The sequence below is a fragment of the Pteropus medius genome, unplaced genomic scaffold, assembly GCF_902729225.1.
Source record: "Pteropus medius unplaced genomic scaffold, Ma_sr-lr_union100, whole genome shotgun sequence".
In the NCBI taxonomy this organism is placed as follows: domain Eukaryota; kingdom Metazoa; phylum Chordata; class Mammalia; order Chiroptera; family Pteropodidae; genus Pteropus; species Pteropus medius.
Genome location: NW_024355526.1, coordinates 1570307 through 1590246, shown reverse-complemented (window position 1 = coordinate 1590246; position 19940 = coordinate 1570307). Strand labels below are relative to the sequence as shown.

At 60.3% G+C, this 19940-nt stretch overlaps 1 protein-coding gene across 16 annotated transcripts in view; it reads right to left on the bottom strand.

Moving 5' to 3' along the window:
* EHMT1 (euchromatic histone lysine methyltransferase 1) overlaps positions 1-19940 on the bottom strand; it is a 115057-nt gene that overhangs the window by 31714 nt on the left and 63403 nt on the right. For 11 of the 16 annotated variants that reach the window (XM_039858999.1, XM_039859008.1, XM_039859001.1 and 8 more), the window contains 9 exons: positions 18084-18158; positions 16691-16811; positions 14264-14395; positions 11771-11916; positions 5193-5336; positions 4114-4340; positions 3063-3218; positions 1661-1743; positions 505-611 (listed from right to left, as the gene is read on the bottom strand). In XM_039858999.1, the coding sequence (XP_039714933.1) occupies positions 505-611; positions 1661-1743; positions 3063-3218; positions 4114-4340; positions 5193-5336; positions 11771-11916; positions 14264-14395; positions 16691-16811; positions 18084-18158 (1191 nt within the window). Of the gene's footprint in view, positions 1-498; positions 612-1660; positions 1744-3062; positions 3219-4113; positions 4341-5192; positions 5337-11770; positions 11917-14263; positions 14396-16690; positions 16812-18083; positions 18159-19940 lie in introns of those variants that run through there. The other 5 variants (XM_039859007.1, XM_039859012.1, XM_039859014.1 and 2 more) reach the window with 3 other exon arrangements.

The window sequence follows — 19940 nt, the reverse complement described above, 5'->3', positions numbered from 1 at the left end:
CCCCGAGCGACGGCGCTGAGGGCACGTGACAGGTGCTTTTCAGATGACACGGGACATGTGTCACAGTCTGCTCAGAGGGTGGGGCACAAATGAGCAGGAGGGCAGAGACGACAGCCAAGGGACACGCGACAATCCCCGCACCGCCGCAGACGCGTGGCCACGCGACACGCGTGCACGTCTGAGGGGACAGGACGGCGAGACGCTCCAACGGGGAAGGGGGGGAGGGCGGCGTATGCTCCCCCTCTACAAGGGCATCGGCCAGAAACCTCAAACACCAAAAATAAAACGAAACCAAACCCAAACGGACGAGACAGCTGCGGGGGCAGCATGCTGTTTGCGACGTCAGTGCGGGTGCCAGGGGACCCCAGGGTGCGGGGCGGCCTGCCAGGGGCCGCGGGCCAGGACACAAACACCGAGTCTCTGCCGGCCGCGGGGCCCAGCACGACTCGGGCGCAGAAGTTAAGTGGGGCCGAGGGGCGGGGGCGCGGGGGACCGCTGTCCGACCTGGATCAGCATGTGGCAGATGTCCACGTGGCCGGCCTCTGCCGCGGCATGCAGTGGGGAGCGCTTGTTCTGGTGCTCCATCTTGAAGTTGGGGTCGATTCCGTCAACTGTGGATGAACAGGTTTCAGCGATTATTCCAGAGCCAGCCACTGATTCCCACCACACAGGACGGTGAAGGCCGGCAACCCAACATGAACCAGCAGCCGTGGAGCCTGAAGGCCGTCACCCCATACCTCCCGGCCGGGCGGACGAGGCAGGCAGGAGAGGGGCCTCCCACTAGCTCCATGTGAGCTGCCGGAAGTCACCGACAAGAACTCTCCCCCTTTCGGCTAACTTAGGCTCCAGTGATCTCTCTGGGGCTGTTTTCTTGGGGTCCAGATTGTTGCACCCCCGGGGCCCAGCAGACCACATTCAAGGACGGACGCTCCGTGGGGGAGGGGGAGGAGGCGCAGAGGGCGCGGCCAGAGGGAAAAGTGCGGCCTGATGCAGACCCTTAGCCAGGGGACCCACCACAGAGCAGAGAGGCCACCGCACCGAGTCCAAGGGCAAGTGATTTAAATCGCCATTTGGTCACCTCTAAATAAAACATTTTTTAGAGTGAACTGTTAAACTTCGTTCTTGATTTGCTGTCACACGGGTAGAGGGAGGGGTTCATCACCGTTTTCGACCCAGAGGAATCAAGCCAAAGTGTGAGCTCAGAATCAAATCACTGTCCTGTAGCTTGTGGCCAAGCAGGGAAGGGTGTGGCGAGTTCGCTTCGGGACATTAGAAACCCACTTGGATCACAGTGTGTGTGTGTGTGTGAGAGAGAGGAGAGAGAGAGAGAGAGAGAGAGAGAGAGGAGAGAGAGGGAGGGGAGGGGAGAGAGAGAACCAACTGTGGGATCATCAAGGGCTAGTGAGGGCTCCAAGCTGAGTGAGAGCGTCTCACCCCACGCTCGGCAGCCTTCGAGGCACAGGGCCAGCTCACTGCGGCTCCTGCCGTACCTGCGCTTCTTAATCTAATAACCAAATATCTGATTCCTTAGGAAAACGAGGAATTCAGAAAGAATGTTCCTGTTACTGCAGGTAACTGAGCACGGACACCATGGTGGGATCAAAGACGGGAGGGAGGGGGACAGAGCACCAAGAGGAGGAGGAGGAGGGCGGGCACTCACCCAGCATGAGAAGCACTTTCTGCAGCTCCCCTTGCCTGGCCGAGAAGTACAGCTGCTTCGGGTGGAAGCGCAGCTTCTTGGGTCTGTGGGGAAAGCACAGGACACGGTGACTGCCAGCCCCGCCCACCACCAAGTGTGCACAGCGTACGTCCGCCTCCCGATTCCTCCCGATTCCTCCCGGCCCAGACCCCAAATCCCCCAGGCTCAAGGTGCCTCACAGCAAAAATGACAAAAACAGCAAGTGTCTTCTTTGACCGGGCCTAAGGCCTTCACCCGGAGGCCTCCGTGTCCCAGGGTGCAAGGCAAGCGCGTCTCTGTGGCCGAACGCAGGGAGGCCTCGGCCCTGCCGACGGTCCCAGGTACGGGGCTCGAGAACCTGAACGCGACTGCGCGCCGAAGCTGTTTCGGCTCCTGAGCCCTGTTGCAAGCAACGCCCCGGCCACGTCCCTACACACCAAAGCTGACCTGACACTGGAACCATGGTTCACTGCACTGACCTCACTCTTTCCTGGTCACTGTCCCCCCAGAACCCCGAAAACCTTGCCCGTGGTGACAGGACTCCTGCTCTAAACCTCATCCGTGACCACCAGGAGTCCACAGCACCAGCCAGAGGCCAGGGGGGTGGCTGGCAGTGGAACAACACGGTCACAGCCAGGCACACCCTCCCCGCTCAGGACTGCAGCCTGGGGGAAAGCACAGTGGGGACAGAACAGCTGCCATAAGAACAGGGCCAGAAGGGAGGCTAGAGACTGACAGGGGAGCTGTGGGAGACTCGAGGACGTGTCCTGATGTGGGAACGTTCCACGAGGCAAGAGGGTGAGGTGACACCTGCACGCTTGACCCGAGGCCCTGTTCAGCTGGCTTGCTCTGCTTCCCTGAGGAGGGCCCACGGTGTCCCCAGGGAAAGGACACCTGCCCGCTCACAGACACTGCAGCCTCCTGCAGGGCCAGAAGTCGGCCGCAGTACTTGGGAGCTGGCAGGTGAGCCTGAGGGGCCGCCCAGGCCAACCCTTCATTTCTCAGATGGGGAATCGGCCACAGGGCGTCACCTCTGCAGTCCTGAGGTCAAGGCCTCTGTAACCCTGAGGTCAAGACCACGGGTCGGTAGCCTCCAGGAAAGGGGTTTGTGAAACCCGCACCAAGACTATCCTCGCTCCTAGTCCTAGCATCACGGACAGAAACTTCCTGAAACGGTGTAAAACTGTGGGCACTGTCCTGATGCAAAAGATGAAGCATACCGCACGACCTCCTGGGAACACCCACGACCCTGATGGGTGCCAACGACTGAGCAGTGCAAAAACCCTGTGGCCGACTGATGCAAGTACACAGAACGCTGGGGAGAGAAGTCTGGGAGGGGACGCTGGCATGAGGGGGCCACTGGGCGGGGCGCAGCCGGCCTTACTTTTCCGAGTCCAGGGCGATGAGAGCGCTTTCCAAGGTCTCCTTCCCGGGTCCCGGCCTTGCCAGCCCGGCCGGCCCCGTGGGGTCGAAGCTCTCGGCGGCTGCGGGGACCGAGCTCTGTGGCTTGTCGTCCTCTGAGAGCGGGGCTCCAGCAGCACTGCAAGGGGGAGGCACAGGGGGGGTGCCCCGCTCAGAGCCTGAGCCGCCCTGCGGAGGGGCCACCGACAGGCGAACACAGTTCCCGCGCCCTGCCACGCTCGCTGCCTGCGGGTCCCGAGGTCCACGGGCACACCTGCCCCGCTCACGAGGCACGTCGGGCCGCACGCCTGCCCTGGCGGTGAGCTTCGGGGCGGCCCCCGCAGAGGGACGCCACTGCAATGCCGTTTCGAATCGCACCTGCCTGACAGCTAGAGGTTTAGTACAGAATAACACGAAGGCACCAACTCCCTTGCAACACTCATTTTTGACACGTCTGTAACTTAAGTCTCTTATTGACCTTCGGAGAAGTTTACGGCTGGCTTCCCTTCCGTCAGGGTGACGTTCATGAAGTGCTCTTCCCCGGGGGAGCTGATGGGTTCTGCTGCTGTTCTGAAAGGCTGTCTTTCATCGTTTTACTTTCTAGCTGGACACTGCTGGTAGGGAACGCGGCTACCAACCTCCAGCGCCCCTGTCTCATCAGATTCTCTTACCGACTCCTTTCGCCTCTGCGAGTTTTCCAGCTGTTTCTACCCAATTCTTTTAGGAAGGACAGCACGTGCTTCCCTCATGAACGCCCTCTTTTTAGATTCCTGTGGGACCGTTATGCTACTGACAGGAAATACCGTAACGTCACATCACTTAGGACAGTGATGCTGGTTCGGAAATAGGCGAATGAATCTAAGCAAGCCAACAGGAAAAGGCCTGTGCCCATGGCGGTGAGTAAGCGCATCTCAGTGTGGTGACGTCGGGGCCCACGTGCGTGGGAACCACCTGGCAGACCTCCGGACGGGAGCGGAAGCAGCTGCATTAGACCGACGGCAGGCGCAGCGCGTGCCGGCGAGCTGGACGCGTACCTGCCCGTGGTGGTGTCGGCCCTGCCCTCCAGAGTGCAGCTCTTCTCCAGCCCGGGGCCCAGGGTCACGGTGGAGGTCGTGTCTGCTTTTGCGATCGTCACCTCTTTGGCCTTGGAGGCCTCCTCCCCACAGTGGGGACAGTAGCTGGCGTTGTTGACTCGAGAGGCACAGTCTCTGTGGAAGCGGTGGGAGATGCCGCTCTCGGGCTGACACTCCATGAAGTTGCCCTGCACGTGGGAGACGGGGTTCCTTTCCGCAAAACTGGGGCTCAGGCGCAGAGAAGCAAGCAGACTGCTGCTGACTGCACGTGAGCGGGCGGTCGTGGGGGAGGGGACCCGTGTCCGGCGTGCGCACGGTCAGCAGCAGGCCCGCCCACGGCACCCTACGTCAGCGTGCCCACACGCTGCGCCCAGGAGGCCAGACCTGCTGGCCGCTGTCCTAACCCGGGGACAGGCCAGAAAACGGGTGGTGTGGACAGCGCGCCCAGAGGAGGGCGCCATCGACAGCGCCCGCGAGCCCAGCTCCCCACTGCACCGTGGCGTTTCCGCGGACCCGGTGACCTCAGGGGACCAAGGCGTGAGCCTTGAGCAGGATAAGCCAGAGGCCCGCAGAGAAGCTGCTGCCCTCCTCTCCGGCAGGAGGACGAGGGGGTGTCGCCAGGGAGAGGAGCACAGGCGTGGCAGCAAGTGGCCCCAGTGGGAGGAGCTTCGGCTGTGGCATGGGGAACGATAGGCTCCGGGGAAGGGCACCAGGGCACTGAAGGAAGTGGCCCAAAAAGAAACAGGAAGGAGGCGTCAAGAGGCAGAGCAGGCCCCTCCTGGGACAGAAGCCGCTGCGTGCTCAGACTCGAGGCTGACAGCGAGCAGCAGGAGGGGGCGAGGGGGCCAGGGCACCCGCTTCACCGGTCCCAGCTGTCCCTAGGAGGCCCACAGGCAGGGCCAAGGGAGAAGGCTCTGTGGGCAGCGATGCAGAGCAGAGCCTTCCATGGGAGCCTGACTCAGGAGGGTGCTGGGACGCACGTGGCACGTGACTCAGCCACGAGCGCACGCAGCTCACTGCCAGGGCGGGCCGGCACTTACCGCCGTGCAGAAGTAGCCGCAGCCAGGACAGCACTGGTGCTTCACCATCCGGCCCCGGTGGTCTTCACACAGCACCAGGAGGGGCGCCCTGCTGGATGGGCGCATGAGCTCATGCTTGACCACGCTGTTGGTGCACCTGCCCAGCTGGAGCCAGACAGACCAGGGTCAGGGGGTCGAGGCACCTCAGGCGGCATGCAAAGGGGAGGCAGGGCATCGTCCTCCGCACGCCCACCATAAGGGGATGCTTGGCATGGCGGGGCAGCCACACACACAGGGTCAGAGCAGCAGGTGGGTATCGAAGAGAACGTCCTGGGCAAGAGGGGGTCTGGGAGGGACAGGCCGGGCTGGACAGGCGGATGTCACGGGCCAGCATTGGGGGCGCACAGTGAATCCATGGGACTCACAAGTGGTCGGGGCCACCAGAGCAAACGCCAAACCCCGGGCTACTGTTTAGGCTACCTGCACAGTGACAGGCCGGACTCACTCCAGACACACTGCGGCGCAGCCCGGCAGCAGCCGACCTCAAGCCTCGGATAAGGACCCTCACTCACTTCCTGCCCAGCGACTGGTCAGCTGATGCAGCCCCCATCACATCCCCAGATGCAGGCAAGGTCAGTGAGCTCATGGGCGGGGCCACCTGCCCAGAGCCCTACCTTCCTTGTCTGAATCCTGCTCGAGGGATCACACCCTCCAGTGAAACGATGGCACAGGGGACCCTGAGACAGAGGGCAGAGAGAAAGCAAATGAGCCACGGCCAGCTGAGCTCCGAAGAGAACAGAGACGGGGCAGAGAAAGAAGAACGTGTGAAAGACGCTGTCGCCAACACGCTTGGAGAATCGGGCCTCGTGGCAACTCTGAGACTGGCCCCGGAGGCTGTGAAGGGAGACACACCAGGGAACGAAGACGAGCCCTCGGAACTGGGAACCAGGGAGAGAAAATGAGCGTTGAAATGCTGGAGACAGGAGACGTTTTTTGAAGTAAAGCAAAAAGTCAAAAACGTGGAACAAGGAAGTACGTCTCGAGAACTGAAGGGCACGCCTGTCCCTGCCTCTGAGATGACATCCAGCAGCCCCCACAAGCAGACGGCACACAGGACCTGGGACCGAGGGACAAAGGTGCCACACAACGAAAACAGAAGAGAGAGGGCCAGCCGCGGGGCTAAAGGGCAACACACCCCGCCCAGAGCTCCCTGCCAGCCGGAGCGCCAGTTACAGAAGGCAAGACGTTCACAGAGAACAGAGCCAGCCATCTGCCTCCCAAGCAGCCTTTCTGAAGCAGCCACTGGAGGCTACGCACCAACTCGGAAAAGCTATGTGACCCAGAGGGAGACCTGATGGGTCTGAAGATCCCGACGGGACGTGTGGTCCCGCCCGCCTGGGACCGAGTCTGTAACAGGTGCAAAGAAAACAGACAGTGGGAGATGAGGCGATCGCTAACAGGAGGGAGACAAAGTGGCTGAGAAAGGAAGCGGAACCCAGCACAGCGCTTGCTCGTGGTGGGCGCCCGCAGCACGCTGGGAGCATCTCAAACGCCGTTTCCACCAGAATAAGGACAGGGCGCGGACGGTGGTGGGGGCAGCGGGAGGAGTGGGCCGTGCGGCTCAGTCACAGACCAGAAAGTCAAGACGGGACCATCGGAAGCACCGCTATTCGTTAAACAGAGAGAGAGAAGCACCAGAGGAAAAAGTTAAACGAGGTCGAAGGCCTGCCTCGGGGAGGGCACTGGGAGAGCCAGAGCGATGAGGTGGCACGGACGACACCAGGAATTCTTAGGTGACAGCAGCCCAGCCTGAGATCTGACAACACCCAAGACATTGTGGTTGTCACAAGCAGGGGCCAAGATGCTGCTAAGCGTCCACCAGCAAACAGGCCAGACCCCCTCTACGAAGAACCATTTGGTCCCACATATCGGCAGCACCGGGATGGAGAGGTCCTGCACAGGAGTTCGGACCCGCAGATGGCCCGACGCTGTGCTCTCGGACTGGGAGTGTCGGGGAGTGCAAGGGGAACGCTGGACACAAAAGCTACTCGGACGCGCGCTCAACAGAGACGGCGATACCACTGAATTTGCAAACGGTCAGGAGACAGAATCTAAACCTAAAGCACGAAGACAAGAAGGAGCAGAGCGCCCACAGGCTACGAGCCCAAGCACCCGCACGCACGTGGCTGGCGTCCCCACAAAGAGGAGGAGGAACAGGCTGAAGAGTCAAGATACCTGGCGAGAATTTTCTAGGACCAATGAGATATCAGATCCAAGTCCAAGAAGCTCAGAGGAATCCAGTGAGGATAAATAAACACCGAAAGAGAAAACCAAAGAGCACAGCAGAACCACCACCCCAGGCCCAAGGACATGGGAAAACCCCGGGGGCCCCCAAGGACACCTGCTGCCACACACAGAGGGGCAAGGACCCGCGTGACACCGCCTCTCGTGGAGAAACCACAGAAAATCACACTGGGCGACGTCTTTTAAATGCCAAAAATTCTGTATCCATGACGATAGCTTTCAAAAGTGAATGCAAAACAAGAGCTTTTTCAAACAAGCAGAAGTGAGAGAATCCACATCAGCGGACCCGTGCCACAGGGAAGGGCACGGCGAGAAGCCTGCGCCTGGGCACAGACAGCTCTCGCACCCCGTCTGCCCGAAGGTGAACGGAAGACCGTTTCGTCAGTCTGAAAGACAACGATCTAAAGCAATAACGAGAGCCACATACTGTGGGGTTTAGCGTATATAAAAATAAAATGTATGACGACGGGAGAGAGGATTTGCAGCCACGTTACTATGAGATTGTACGTTCAGTGGCATAGCACCAGCTGAAAGTGGGCTGTGATCAATTAAAAATATGCACTGTAAACCCCAGGACGACCACTGAAAACATCAGAAAAAGATGTAAACAATCAAGCCAATAGTGGAATAAAAAGCAGATCGTACAAAACTTCGATCTGAAAGACTGAAAATGAAGGAAAACCAGACGGCATGAACCTTCACTGGGTTCAAGCTTCCGAATGTCCTCCGACTACATCAGCGATGACGTTACGTGAGAACGGCCGAAGTGCCCCAATAAAAAAGGAGATTTCAGAGCATGTAAAAGCAAAAGCAGACCACGGGCTCCCGAAAGAAACCCCTCAGGGTTAAAGGCAGACAGGCGTGAAGAGAGGGTGGGAATGCGCACAGGGTGAACGCGACCCAGGAAAGCCAGAGGGTGGCACTGGAATCAGACCGCGAGCTCTCAGAACAGAGTTTTAACAGGGACGCCGAGGGACAACAGCAGTCGGTTCGCTGAGAAGATGTGTTTGTGAGAGGGGACACCCCCAACTGGCGGTGGCCGACACGCCCCCTTCAGGAATGGACCAGGAGCCGGAAGAGCAGGCTCCTGGCGGGGTCGGTGGTCACAGGACTGTATGCATTTGCCAGAACCCCTCACTACAGTGGAAGAAGGTGACTTCCACCGGTGTGAACTGTGCCTCGATAACGCTGACTAAAGGAAACAAAGAGAAAGGACTCTGACTTGCAAAAAATTTCTACCAGCTAAAGATGAGATGAGATGAGATGAACATCAAAAAACAAAAATAATAGTGGGAAACAGCAGTGGCCCCAGAATTTCCCAGAATCCCACATAAAACGGACAGAGCAACTAGACACCAAACCGAAACCCACAGAGGACACGTACAGCAAACCCAGGTCACCACGGCCGCAGACAGCGGGTGGCAGCAGGCCCCGTCTTGCCATGAGACCAGCATGGCACGTGCCTGGGCGGTGGGAGGAGGCAGGCGAGGCAATGGCTCGTGGGCTCACGGACAGGCCACCACAGAACCACGACGGCTGGCGGGGGGACAGAGAAGCGTGGACGACGCGCACAGGCCCCCCAACCCCGGCGAGCCCGCGGGCTGTGGGAAGCAGCCAAGTAGCCCGCCTGCGCCCTGTCCTGTCCAGGGCACAGGGACACCAGGGCAGAGCCGCCGAGGTGAGCCAAAGCCGAACGGGAGAAGCGAAGAGGAGCGGGCGCCCGGCAGCTCCGCAAACCTCTGGCTTCGGGCCCTTCGGTCACAGCCGCGGGGCTGCTGAGGGGCCAAAGAGCTTGTGCAGCTGGGCCCATCTCCTGATGCCCACCGCCCGGAAAACTAGAAATGGTTCCAGCACGAATTCATTCTAAAATAACAACAAGCCTATCGTATGGTAACGTAACACAGCCTATTTTAACGAAAACGATATTTTCCAAAACAAAAAAAATTTAACAAGGCGCGCGGCATGATTCCCTATTGTCTGCAAAGCCCTGCCGTCTGCTGTGCGGCACGGCGGGTCCTCACGCCGGCTCCTGCGCTGGGCAGGACCCAGGTGCGCCCCACAGGCACGTGCCCACCGCCACCGTGCTCGCTCCCGAGACGGCTGCACGGGGGTCTGGGCGCCAGGCGCAGCTTGACAGCTGTTGTAGTGGTGTCCACGGATGTGTTCTGCCCTCTGAGTGATTCCGTCACACTGTGGAATGACCAACTGCCCGGGCTCCACACGTACAGAATGACACCATGCCCGGAGAGGGACTCAAAGTCATGTGACCCTCAGTGTCACGAGAACAGTGGGGACCCCGCAGGCCTGCGCGTCCACGATCACGGCGGCAGGCACACAGCGCCAAGCCCACATCGGTTACGCACACACACACGTTACTAACAGCGCTTCGCGGGACGGACTGGTCAGCCTCACAGGTGACAGAGAACAGTTCACTTTCTGAAAGACTGGGAGACGGAGAGAGCTCAAACGTCCACCCTGTGTGTCCTCTGTGACACGTGCCCTGGGGAATGACAGCACGTGAGGAGACGAGTCTCCTTATGAAACCGTCCCCACTCACAAGTGAACAGGAAAACTGCACACTGGCACAGGCATTAAGAGCCAATGGCTGCCAACATCAGGAAGAGAGAGACAGCGGAAGACACGTGCCGCCCAGGGCTAGCCTCCCCGAGCGGCTTGTGAAGGGCCGAGCTGGGCCTGGCCCCACACGTGCCACGTGGCAGGGGGGCAGGGAGAGCGGCCGGGGCATCCGCAGACTCTGAGCGTGAGGCCCAGTGGCCCGCGCTGTCACAGGCACACTGAGGGAGGACGGGGAGGGAGGGTGCACGCGGACGGAAGGCAGCGGCAGCAGCGTGCCGGGCCGCTCTGCGAATGGGGACTACGTGGCCAAAACGGGGAGCGGACACTGCAGGGGCCCGTCCCACGTCCTAGCCCCGGGGCAGCCACAGTGCTCACCCTGGACAGACTCATGAAGACAAATGTCTGTCTCGTATGCTTTCTGGGTCTGTTTCATTCACGACAAAAGTTTACAACACACTGAATACAGAAAAGCCCATGAGTTCCCAAGATGCTGGAGAGAGGGGAAGGAGGAAAATCAAAATCAGAAACAAAATCAAGTTACCGGGCACCGACTTATTACTCTGAAAAACGAAGAAAAGACCAGGAAGCAGCTACCTATTCCGTCTGTCCAGGATGAAGAGCGTTTGAGGAGCGCCAAACAGCCCAGCAGACGAGGGTGAGTCCCCTGGGCCAGAGAAGTCAGCCGCAACTGCAAAATCGCCACTTTGCAACTGCTCATGAGATGACAGGCTCAGGCCGGGGTGGCTGAGGGTGGCGGACCATCGGGCAAAGGCGGAGGGGCTGAGGGGCGGGCGGTGGCCCACGAACGCGACACCACTCGGTGCGGCTGGTGCAGGCGTGCGCACGGCGCCCTCCACAGCGCTCTCGCCGAAATGACATCGAAATGAAATGAAAATCTGCTCAAGTCTCCAGACTCACTCGTCAGGCTCCAGAAATAGGGGTGACTTAGCACAAACACAACCCATCGGCCCGTCCAGGGTCTGGGACAGTGCACTGTCCACCCACCCGGTCAAGTCAGCAGCATGCGGGTGGAGAGGACGGGGAGCCTGTTTTGGGTTAAGAGAGGTAAAAAGCCAGGACACACTACAACAAATAGAATGCACGGAACTTTGGGAGGAAAACTGTAAAAAGACAGTTTTTCACAAATGCTTCTGACTACGAATGAGGCATTACATAACAGGAATCCGCTGTCATCCCTGTCACGTGGGAGCAGCGCATACTGAGACACTCGATGGTAAGTGGGGCCTGCTCTAAAGCGCCAGCTCACTGCTAAGAGGAGGGCGGGGCGGGCACAGGTTTGGAGGGAGGTGCCCTCTGTCGCTGTGAAAAACGCTTCTTCACAGAGGTGAACAGGGTCTGAGGACAGGCTGTGTGTCAAATACCGAACACGTGGCAAGTAACGTCAGCGCCTGAGGCTGCATTCTGCTGCTGTGACCTGCCCACGTCTGAATTCACAGCAAAGGAGAAAAATCTTGGACAAAGCAAGCAGGAGCCCAGCAGAGACCGACCAGACCGGCCGTCCACACCCAGGACCTGGCAGCGCACGCCTCTCTGAGAGCTTGAGCCGGCCTGGGCTTCCGCCCTCGCTCGCCGCACGGCTGCCACCCGCTCTGCCAGGCCGGCGCAGTCTGCCTGCAGGGCTCCCAGGCCGAGCGGCTGGCACCCGCGTGGAGTGCCGCCTGGCTCCTGGATGCTGTGAACGGGCGGGCACTGCTTACCTCGTGGTCCACACTCTCCGTGGCCATGCACTGGTTGTTGGCCAGGGTGGTGATCTCGCGGCTCTTCGGGGTTTCCATTCGGCAGCTGCAGAGGGGCACCTCCTGGAGGCCATCTGTCTCCACCGCGTCTGGACCGTTGGCCAACCCTAGAGTCACACAGACACCCGCAAGCATCACTAGCAGCAAAACACATGCCCGATGGGCCCTCAGCGCATCGCTGACACACAATGCCCGCCATAAAGGGCAGTCCAGAAAGCGACCGACCACAGTCTGCAGAACCTTCAAGGGCCGGAAGTGCAAGCAGCACCTGTGCTTTCGTTGGCGCGACATCAATGAGACAGGAAGGGGGCCCCCAACCCGCACCCCCCCGCCGGGCCCCAGACAAGGACCTGTTCACCCACGTTCTCGGAGGCCAGGACAGAGGTTCCGAGAGAGACTGCGCCTCGTGAGCAACTCCCAAACCTTTCGTTTTTCACACAGAAAAGCACGCCCTACAAGTGGACCCCTTGTTTCCCTCACTTGGTTCTAGAATTTCAGCCACAAAACCAAACGCTCAGTTCCTTGCCGGGTGAGACATCCTCACTGCGACAGTGAGGAGCCTTCGGTCAGGAGGGCGAGGGGCAGAAGGTGGCGCTCGGCACCCCCACTTCACAGGGAGTGTCAGGCTGGGCGACGCGGGGAGAGGCCTGCAGCCGGTCTGCGTGCAGCTAGCCAGCGCCCCACCCCAGGCCGGCTGCTGGCAAGGCTCCTCGCCCTGGCCCGCCGCTGCAAGGCGCACTGTTCCGCACAGGCAGGCTCGTCCCACGCTCTCTTGTGAAATGGCCCAAGCAGGAATATGGGGCGCATCAGCCACCACACACAGTCCCTCTCCTAGTTAAGAATACTCGACGTGTGTCTCCACACCTGAAAGCCAGCCCACGCTGCGTCAGAGGGCTCTCTCTAGGTGTTCCTCCCTAACCTGTCGGCAATCTGAGGTTGGTCAGAGCCAGAGGACACTCGGGACACTGTCAGCCCACGGCTGACGGCAGGAGCCTGGTGCCTGTGCAGGAACGAGGCAGGACGGCAAGGCTACCTGGTGATGCCGCCAGTGCCCAGCAGAGTGACCCACACCCCACGCATCAACGCCATCCCTCGTGCCGACAGAGGATACTGCGCATGGGAACCACACATTTAAAACCAGGGGCCTTCACGCGGACCCCACTCAGCAACTTGATTTTAAAACAAGGGAGAGACAGACCGCAGAGGGGCCGGCTGCCTTGGCCGCGTGGCCAGCGGGAGGCAGGTTAGGGTTTGGGCGCACAGGTCTGTCCCATACACACTCGCACAACGTGGCAGTGGCTCTGCCATCTCCTGAACTTACAGGGGGCCCCTGAATGCCATCCCCCTCCATCTCCATAATGATAAGGGGTCTGGAGTGCCAGGCCACAGATTCCCTGAACGCAGGACATCCCATTCCATCTCTCTGGCTGCTCACCTTCGACCCCAGGGTCACAGTGGCCAAGGTGCCCTGATAAGACGAAATACTACTTCCTGCTTGCATGTGACTCTGTAACTTCTTGAGCCCAATCTAAAAACAGGTCTAGAAAAATTAAGCACACAGCTGTCACTGCACCTGGACAGAGAGCGTGAGCTGACTGCTGAGGGGCCTGTCACACCCCAGAGGGCTCTGTGCTCCACCTGGTGCGAGAGGAAACCAGTCCTTCCTCTGCTGACTCAGCTGTAACTTACGTCTTAAGCCAAAGACGAGGTTTCCTGAATAAAGAAGGTGACTGAAATTCCTCAGGTGCTCCAAATCCTAAGAAGCCAGTTTATCTGTGCTTTAAAAAGAGACTGGTCAAACCCCTGCAGTGGTCCACACCCCACGGCCACAACGCCCACGTGGAACACAAGTGACCGTGGGGCGTCCCATTTCCTCCACGTTACACTTTGAATAGTTTTCCCAAACTGCCAACGCTGTTAGTTACGTTTCACTGACGAAGCCTTAAAACGGATTAAGAAGAGAAAAGACTGGTGGAAAGTGTGGGCGATGACCCACGAGTCCTCGCACCAGGAGGCTGGCCCAGGCCCCCTGCCCAGGGCCGAGACCCCCAAGGGCTGAGATGCACCTGCTCCAAGTGCGTATTTCATTCCGCTGCAGGACACGTCTGAGCGCCGTCAGCTCGGCTCTGACAGGAGGTCAGGTCTCCGCCCAGCACAGCGAGGCTGGGGCAGCAGCGTCTCAGCAGCACGCCCCGTGCGTGTCTGAGACGCGGCCAGGGCAGAAGAGGCCTCTCTAGCAGCTCTGCAGGAGTGTGCCCGACCCACGACCTCCACGCCCAGATCTCTCCCCAGACGCCTACTGCTTCATGCCCAGAGGGCGTCCTTGCTTGGAGGCTGCGGTGACAGACACATGCCATCGTCTGGGGAAGCCGCTAGGCACACGGCCGCATGGCCCCCTTGGGGCCGCAGGCTGACAGGACACTGACGTGCCGGCCCCGTCAGCGCGAGGCTCACCTTCTGCTTGCGAGGGCGGCGTCCCCTTGACACGCAGGTCCAGGGAGTCTAGGGACACCTCCACGTATGCTGCGCCGTCCCCAGGTGCCGCCTGCTCTGCGCTTCCTGAAGACGACGCGTAGGCTTCAGAACCTGCATTAAAAAAGGCATGGCCGTGACCCTGCACGGAGACGGCCCCGGCCTGGTGTGCGCACCATGCCACACCGACAGGCTGAGTCACACGTCCAGGCCCCACCCCGTCAGTGCCATTCCGTTTCCCGTGTGCCATTCTGCTAATGCCACGATTCCCATGTGACATGCATGGGTGGCGGGGGGGGGGGCGGTCTGAATCAAGAAAAATGAAGGCAGAGACGTGCGGGACACCTTTCCCTCATCACGTAATCGAGGAAGCGGACGCCGATGGTGTGTACACTCTGTGACTACCACCCCGAAAGAAAAGAAAACACACGGACGAGGTGCACAGACTGGCTGACGTAAGGCAGCCTCCGACCCCGGGGACCAGGGCTGCTGGGACGCGGCCGCCACTCGTGCTGGCTTACGAAGCGGGCGGCTCACCAGAGAGCACCACAACCTGAACAGGCCCAGGAGAAGGTGGGTACGCAAATGAGGGGCCTGTGACGTGGGTCCCAAAGGGCCCAGCTGGGGACTCGCCACTGTCTGCGTCCCACTGAGGAATCTGTGGAAAGTGTGCGCCAACGCAGGGCAAATGCCCGTGCCCCACAGGCAGGGAAGCTTCTGGACGCTGGTCGTCGATGGACACAGATGGCTGGACGGATGGAACAGACCACAAGCCCAGAAACGACCCACACGCTGTCATCGCAAGTTCAAAGAGTGAATGGAAAAAGGAAGTCAGTCCAGCCAATGGTGCTGGGACAAGCAGACGTCCACACGCAGGCTATGAGCCGGACCCCACCTCACGCCGCACACGGAAACTTACTCACGCGCGAGGGCTAAAACTGCAGAGCCTCGAGAGGAAAGAATAGCACAAAATCTCTGTGACCTGAGTGAGCTGGTCAAAGGCTTCTGTGATCACGAAGAGCACGAATTTTGAAAAACCAAAAATCATCATAAATTAGACCTCAACAAAATCTCTAAAATTTTTGCTAGGTGCACGTTTGCAAAAGCAAGAGTCTGACCAGAGTTGTGTCTAGAACACTTGAGAGAACGCAGAAGCTCAGGGGGGCACGCGACCTGACTTCACACGAGCAGAAGACAGCACCTCCGGGTGCACAGGGAAGGTGATGATGGTCCACCAGGAAGCCAGTGTCACAAGAGCTTCGCCGGAAGAAAGCCACTTTAGCGTCACTGGAGTGCCTCAACAGCAATTTCAAGCATTTTTTCCTCTGCAGAGGAGACACGCCAAGGCTGAGACGCGAGCCTCGCCGCTCGTCGGGGAAATGCAGAGTGAGACAAGGCGGGGCAGCGCTGCACGTCCACTAGCAGCGTCAGGATCAAAGACTGGCTGTGACCAGCGCAGCCAAGGACAGAGGCCGGGCGTCTCTGCACACTGCGAGGACAGGAAGAGGGCGCTCACTGCAGAAACCGCTTCCTAAAATGAGATTTGGCCACTCTAGCCCTGAATACCTGCCCCAAACGAGAGAGTCTGCCAGCTGAGACTGCACACACTCACAGCAGCTTCATCTGCAATCGCCCCAACTTGGCAGGAGCCCACAGTCCCCCGGCAGGCGATGGGCAAGCCCGCTGTCGAAGAGTGCTGGCCTGGCCCCTGCCTGGCCCACTGTCGATATGGACGGCAACCTGGTCTCCCGGTTCTGTACAAAGCAACCAGAGGGCGGAAGGGCAGCTGCCCAATGGCCATGCACGGCAAGGCCCACACGCTAAGCCATCCGCAGGGACAAAGCGGAGCAGAGGCACCTACAGATAGGAGGGCCGGCAGGCGCATGGGTCCTGTGGGTGCTGGGCGCTCACGACAGCGAGTGTGCTGGAGGTCTCGCGGCCAGATGCACAAGAGCCGAGTGCCTGGCTTATGCACGCTTTAGCAGTGCCGAGGCTCCGAAACAGCTGCCAGAGGCTCCTGGCCACCAGGCCTGCTCGCCTGCCGAGGGTGAGGGCCACGCTCTGCTACACGCCCGTGAACGAAATCGCTCCGGAGCAGGCACTCCAACAAAAGGCCAGGAGCCACCTAGGGGCCCGGGTTGCTGCCCACCCAGGACGCTGAGGCTCCACGCAGGGCACGGACCTCCGGGTGCACAGGGAAGGTGATGACGGTCCACCAGGAAGCCAGGGTCACAAGAGCTTCGCCGGAAGAAAGCCACTTTAGGGTCACTGGAGTGCCTCAACAGCAATTTCAAGCATTTTTTCCTTTTAACAGTGGAGCTCCCTTTTCAAGTGAAATCGAACTGAGAACTGTCCCTGTCCCCACTTCCCGCCCCACCTCGGGGATGCCAGTGTGGGCCCCGCGTTTACCCAGCATGCTGCTTTGCCTCTTCCTGCTTCTCCGCCGCCTCTTCCTGGCCGGCTTGACCCAAGGGCTGTCAGGCTTCCCTTTCCTCCTGAGAAGCTTCCTCTTGATGCTGGATTCGGAGCTCTGAGAACCAAAGGGGCGAGAAGAGAAGAGAAAAGCAAACATGGGAGCTCCCAAAAGCAACAAGTGCTGCGAGGTTCGTTTTCTTGCAAAATAGGATGCTACCACCTGGCTCTGCAGCCAGGAGACTGACCCCGGGTCACTCAGGGTCACGTTCTCAGACACCCAGGCTTTTCTCAAACGTCGCCCTAGCTCAGTTATTTTACAGGCAAAAAACAAGAAGAGCAGAGAAAACACACGTGGACTTTGTAAATGTCATTTGGGTCCATGTAAGAATGAGCGCAAGGTCGCACTCAGGACCCGAGCAGGCCATGTGGAGAGCACAGCGGGCCCCAGGCGGAGGCTCAGAGCCCGCGCCCAGGCCATCGGGCGCAGAGCAGGGCAGCCAACCGCACAGCGTGAACGGGTCCCCACGCGAGGGGCCCCGCCGCCTGCCTCCTGCGGACACGGAAGAGAAATCACAGGACAAAAGACACACCAGGTGTGGGGCGGGCCTGTCCGACAGCACCCACCTCGTGCAGAGCCCCAGTGCAGGGCCCCTGGGTCAGGAGGCAGCCCACCACACCCTGCGTTCCTCGCCACCTGCCTCCCTGGGAGGCGCCCACGACGCAAAACTTCAGAAACACCATGTCAGCCCCGTACCCCAAGCTGCCGCCTCGGTCCACCGGCCCCGACAGTCCCTTCCCTGTCCTCGCCCCATCCGCCCCCCTGACAGGCTGACACCGCTGACCATGCTCCCCTTCAGAGAGCCTCTCAGTCCACATGACCCCAAATTCTCGCAGCTCAGAGACCCCCTTCCCTGCCTCGCTGCCAGCTGCTCCTGGGGCCCTGCTTCCCCATCCCCCGCTTCCAGGACTGGTGCCCCAGGCTCCGCCTCCGGGACTTCGCCGCTGGGCTGGCCCCGGGTAACAAAGACTTGTGCCCACGTCTGTCCTCGCGCCCGCGTGATGCCCAGCCCCCAGCGCGAGCGGCGGGGCACCTGACGCCTCAAGCCCCTCCTCTCACCTCGGCACAGAGTGCGACTGTCCTCGCCGCTGGCCTGTCCACCCGCACACACCATGTCCTGCAGCCGCCCAGCCCGAGCCCCACCCCCGCCGGCCCCTCGCCCTCCTGGTCGGGACCGAGGGCTGGGACCAGGTCTGCCCACCGCCCGCCGCCCCGAGGCCCTGGCTCCCACACTGTCCCACACAGTGGACGACGGCGGGTGAGGGGCTGGGCAACCCAGCCTCCCGCCGCCCTCGGCTGCCCACACGAGTCGGAGCGCATGCTGCTCACCAGGTCGGACTCGTCCCCGTCCTCCTCCTCCCCGGTGCCTGCCGACTCCTGCTCATCGTCAGACTCGCCGTCCACCTGACCGGCCGCACAGCAGCCAAAGAAAACAGACACGCGTGAGACCCGGCAGCAGCCAGGAAGTCGGTGACAGTCACGCTTTCCTGAACGCTGGCGGCGACCTCTGGGGACGCACATGGGGCCCGTCCCCGCCCACGAACCCCGTCCCAGCAGACTGCTCCCCGTCGCACTCCCGCCCCGTCTGGCGGGCGGGCCTCAACTGCTGACCCGGGAGTGGCCTGGGCGGCGGCGCCCACATCACAGGTCACCGGCTGCACGCTGGAGATGAGTGCTCCTGGAGCACTGGCAGCCGGTCAGAGTGGCACTCGCACACCAGTGAGCGGTTTTCAGAGGCCACAAAATGACAAACTGCACAACGTACCCCTACACCCGCCCAAGAGCCCAGCCCAGGCCCGGACGTCACGCCAGGCGGCTCCTGCTCCCGGTGGCCGATGTCCTCGAGCGGCCGAAACACAACAGCGTGCGGGTCTGCGCAGACGACACCACGCCACACGCAGCTCATGGGTGCCGCTTTCTCCTAATCAGAAGCACGTTTTAGAATTCTCTCCACATCACGACGCAGACACCTTGCTGTTTGTCCTGCTGTTCACCTTTTCTATCCACACAGGTCACACACTTCAATACAGAAGACGCTAAAACGTCCCCTGCTCCGCGGCACGGACGCAGCCGCACACGCTGGGCCTGGTCCTCGTGGGGCTGCACGCGGGGCTTCATCACGCACACCCTGACCCTCACATTCCAGAACAGCAGAGGTCGTCGGGGACGCGTCGACAGGCCTGTGCCGTCTGCGCAGGACACTCTGCAGGCCCCAGGAACACGGCCCCAGCAGTGCCCACATGGCACCGCCAGCCTCCAAAGGGGTTGCAGGTCCCCAAGGACCAAAGGAACAAGCACGTCCCATGACCTGGCCGCACTGCCCCATCTCCCACGAGGCCTCGGGTGGCCTGATCCGCAGTGCGCGCGTGCCCTCCAGGCCCTTGCTTTCTCAAGGGTCACACGCGCAGCGTCTGTTGCCCACGTCACAAATGTTTCCTTGGTGAAGCCCTTCGAGCTTCGCTTCTGGGACCGCTCCTCGCACAGAACTTGTGACACTCTACCAAGACGAGTCTCCATGTCCGCCTTCCCCTCCGTGGGCTCTGCGTCTGCCTTGCACTAGACGAGAAGGTTTTCCTCACTTCAGATTCAAAAAATCGTTTACAGCATTTTCTTCCACCCCTCGATGTTTTGTGCTGACACTTTAAACTTTCTAGAATTTACTTTTTTAAACAACAGCTTTGCTGAGATATAACTCACCTTCCCTAAAACCCACCCTTTTCAACGTGTGCGGCTGGGTGGGCTGCGGTGTGCCGAGCTGGCGACCACAACCCACCTAACTCCGAGGGGGGCTGCCAGGCTGCCACCTGCCATGTGCTGCCACATGGAGTCCGCTTATCTTCCCCCAAGGGGTCGCTCAGTCGTTCCAACACTTCCTGAAAGGTTCATGGGCTCGTGAGCCCACGCTCACCATGAACTGCATCTTTACACTCGAGGGGCTGGTCGCGGACCCTCCCACCCCTGTACGAGCCCCCCGTTTCAGTCACTGCAGACACTTTATAATTTTTTAGGTGATACTGTGTTTTGTTTTCGGAGTCCTCGTCTCTTACAGAGCAACACTGACACAGCTGCTTCGAGACAATCCATGGACTGAAGCAACAAGACTGGCCGAGTACCTGCACGTCTGCGTAGACCGACACCTCCCATCAGAAAGGCTTTCTGAAATCGCCAGGCTCTTATTTCTGACAC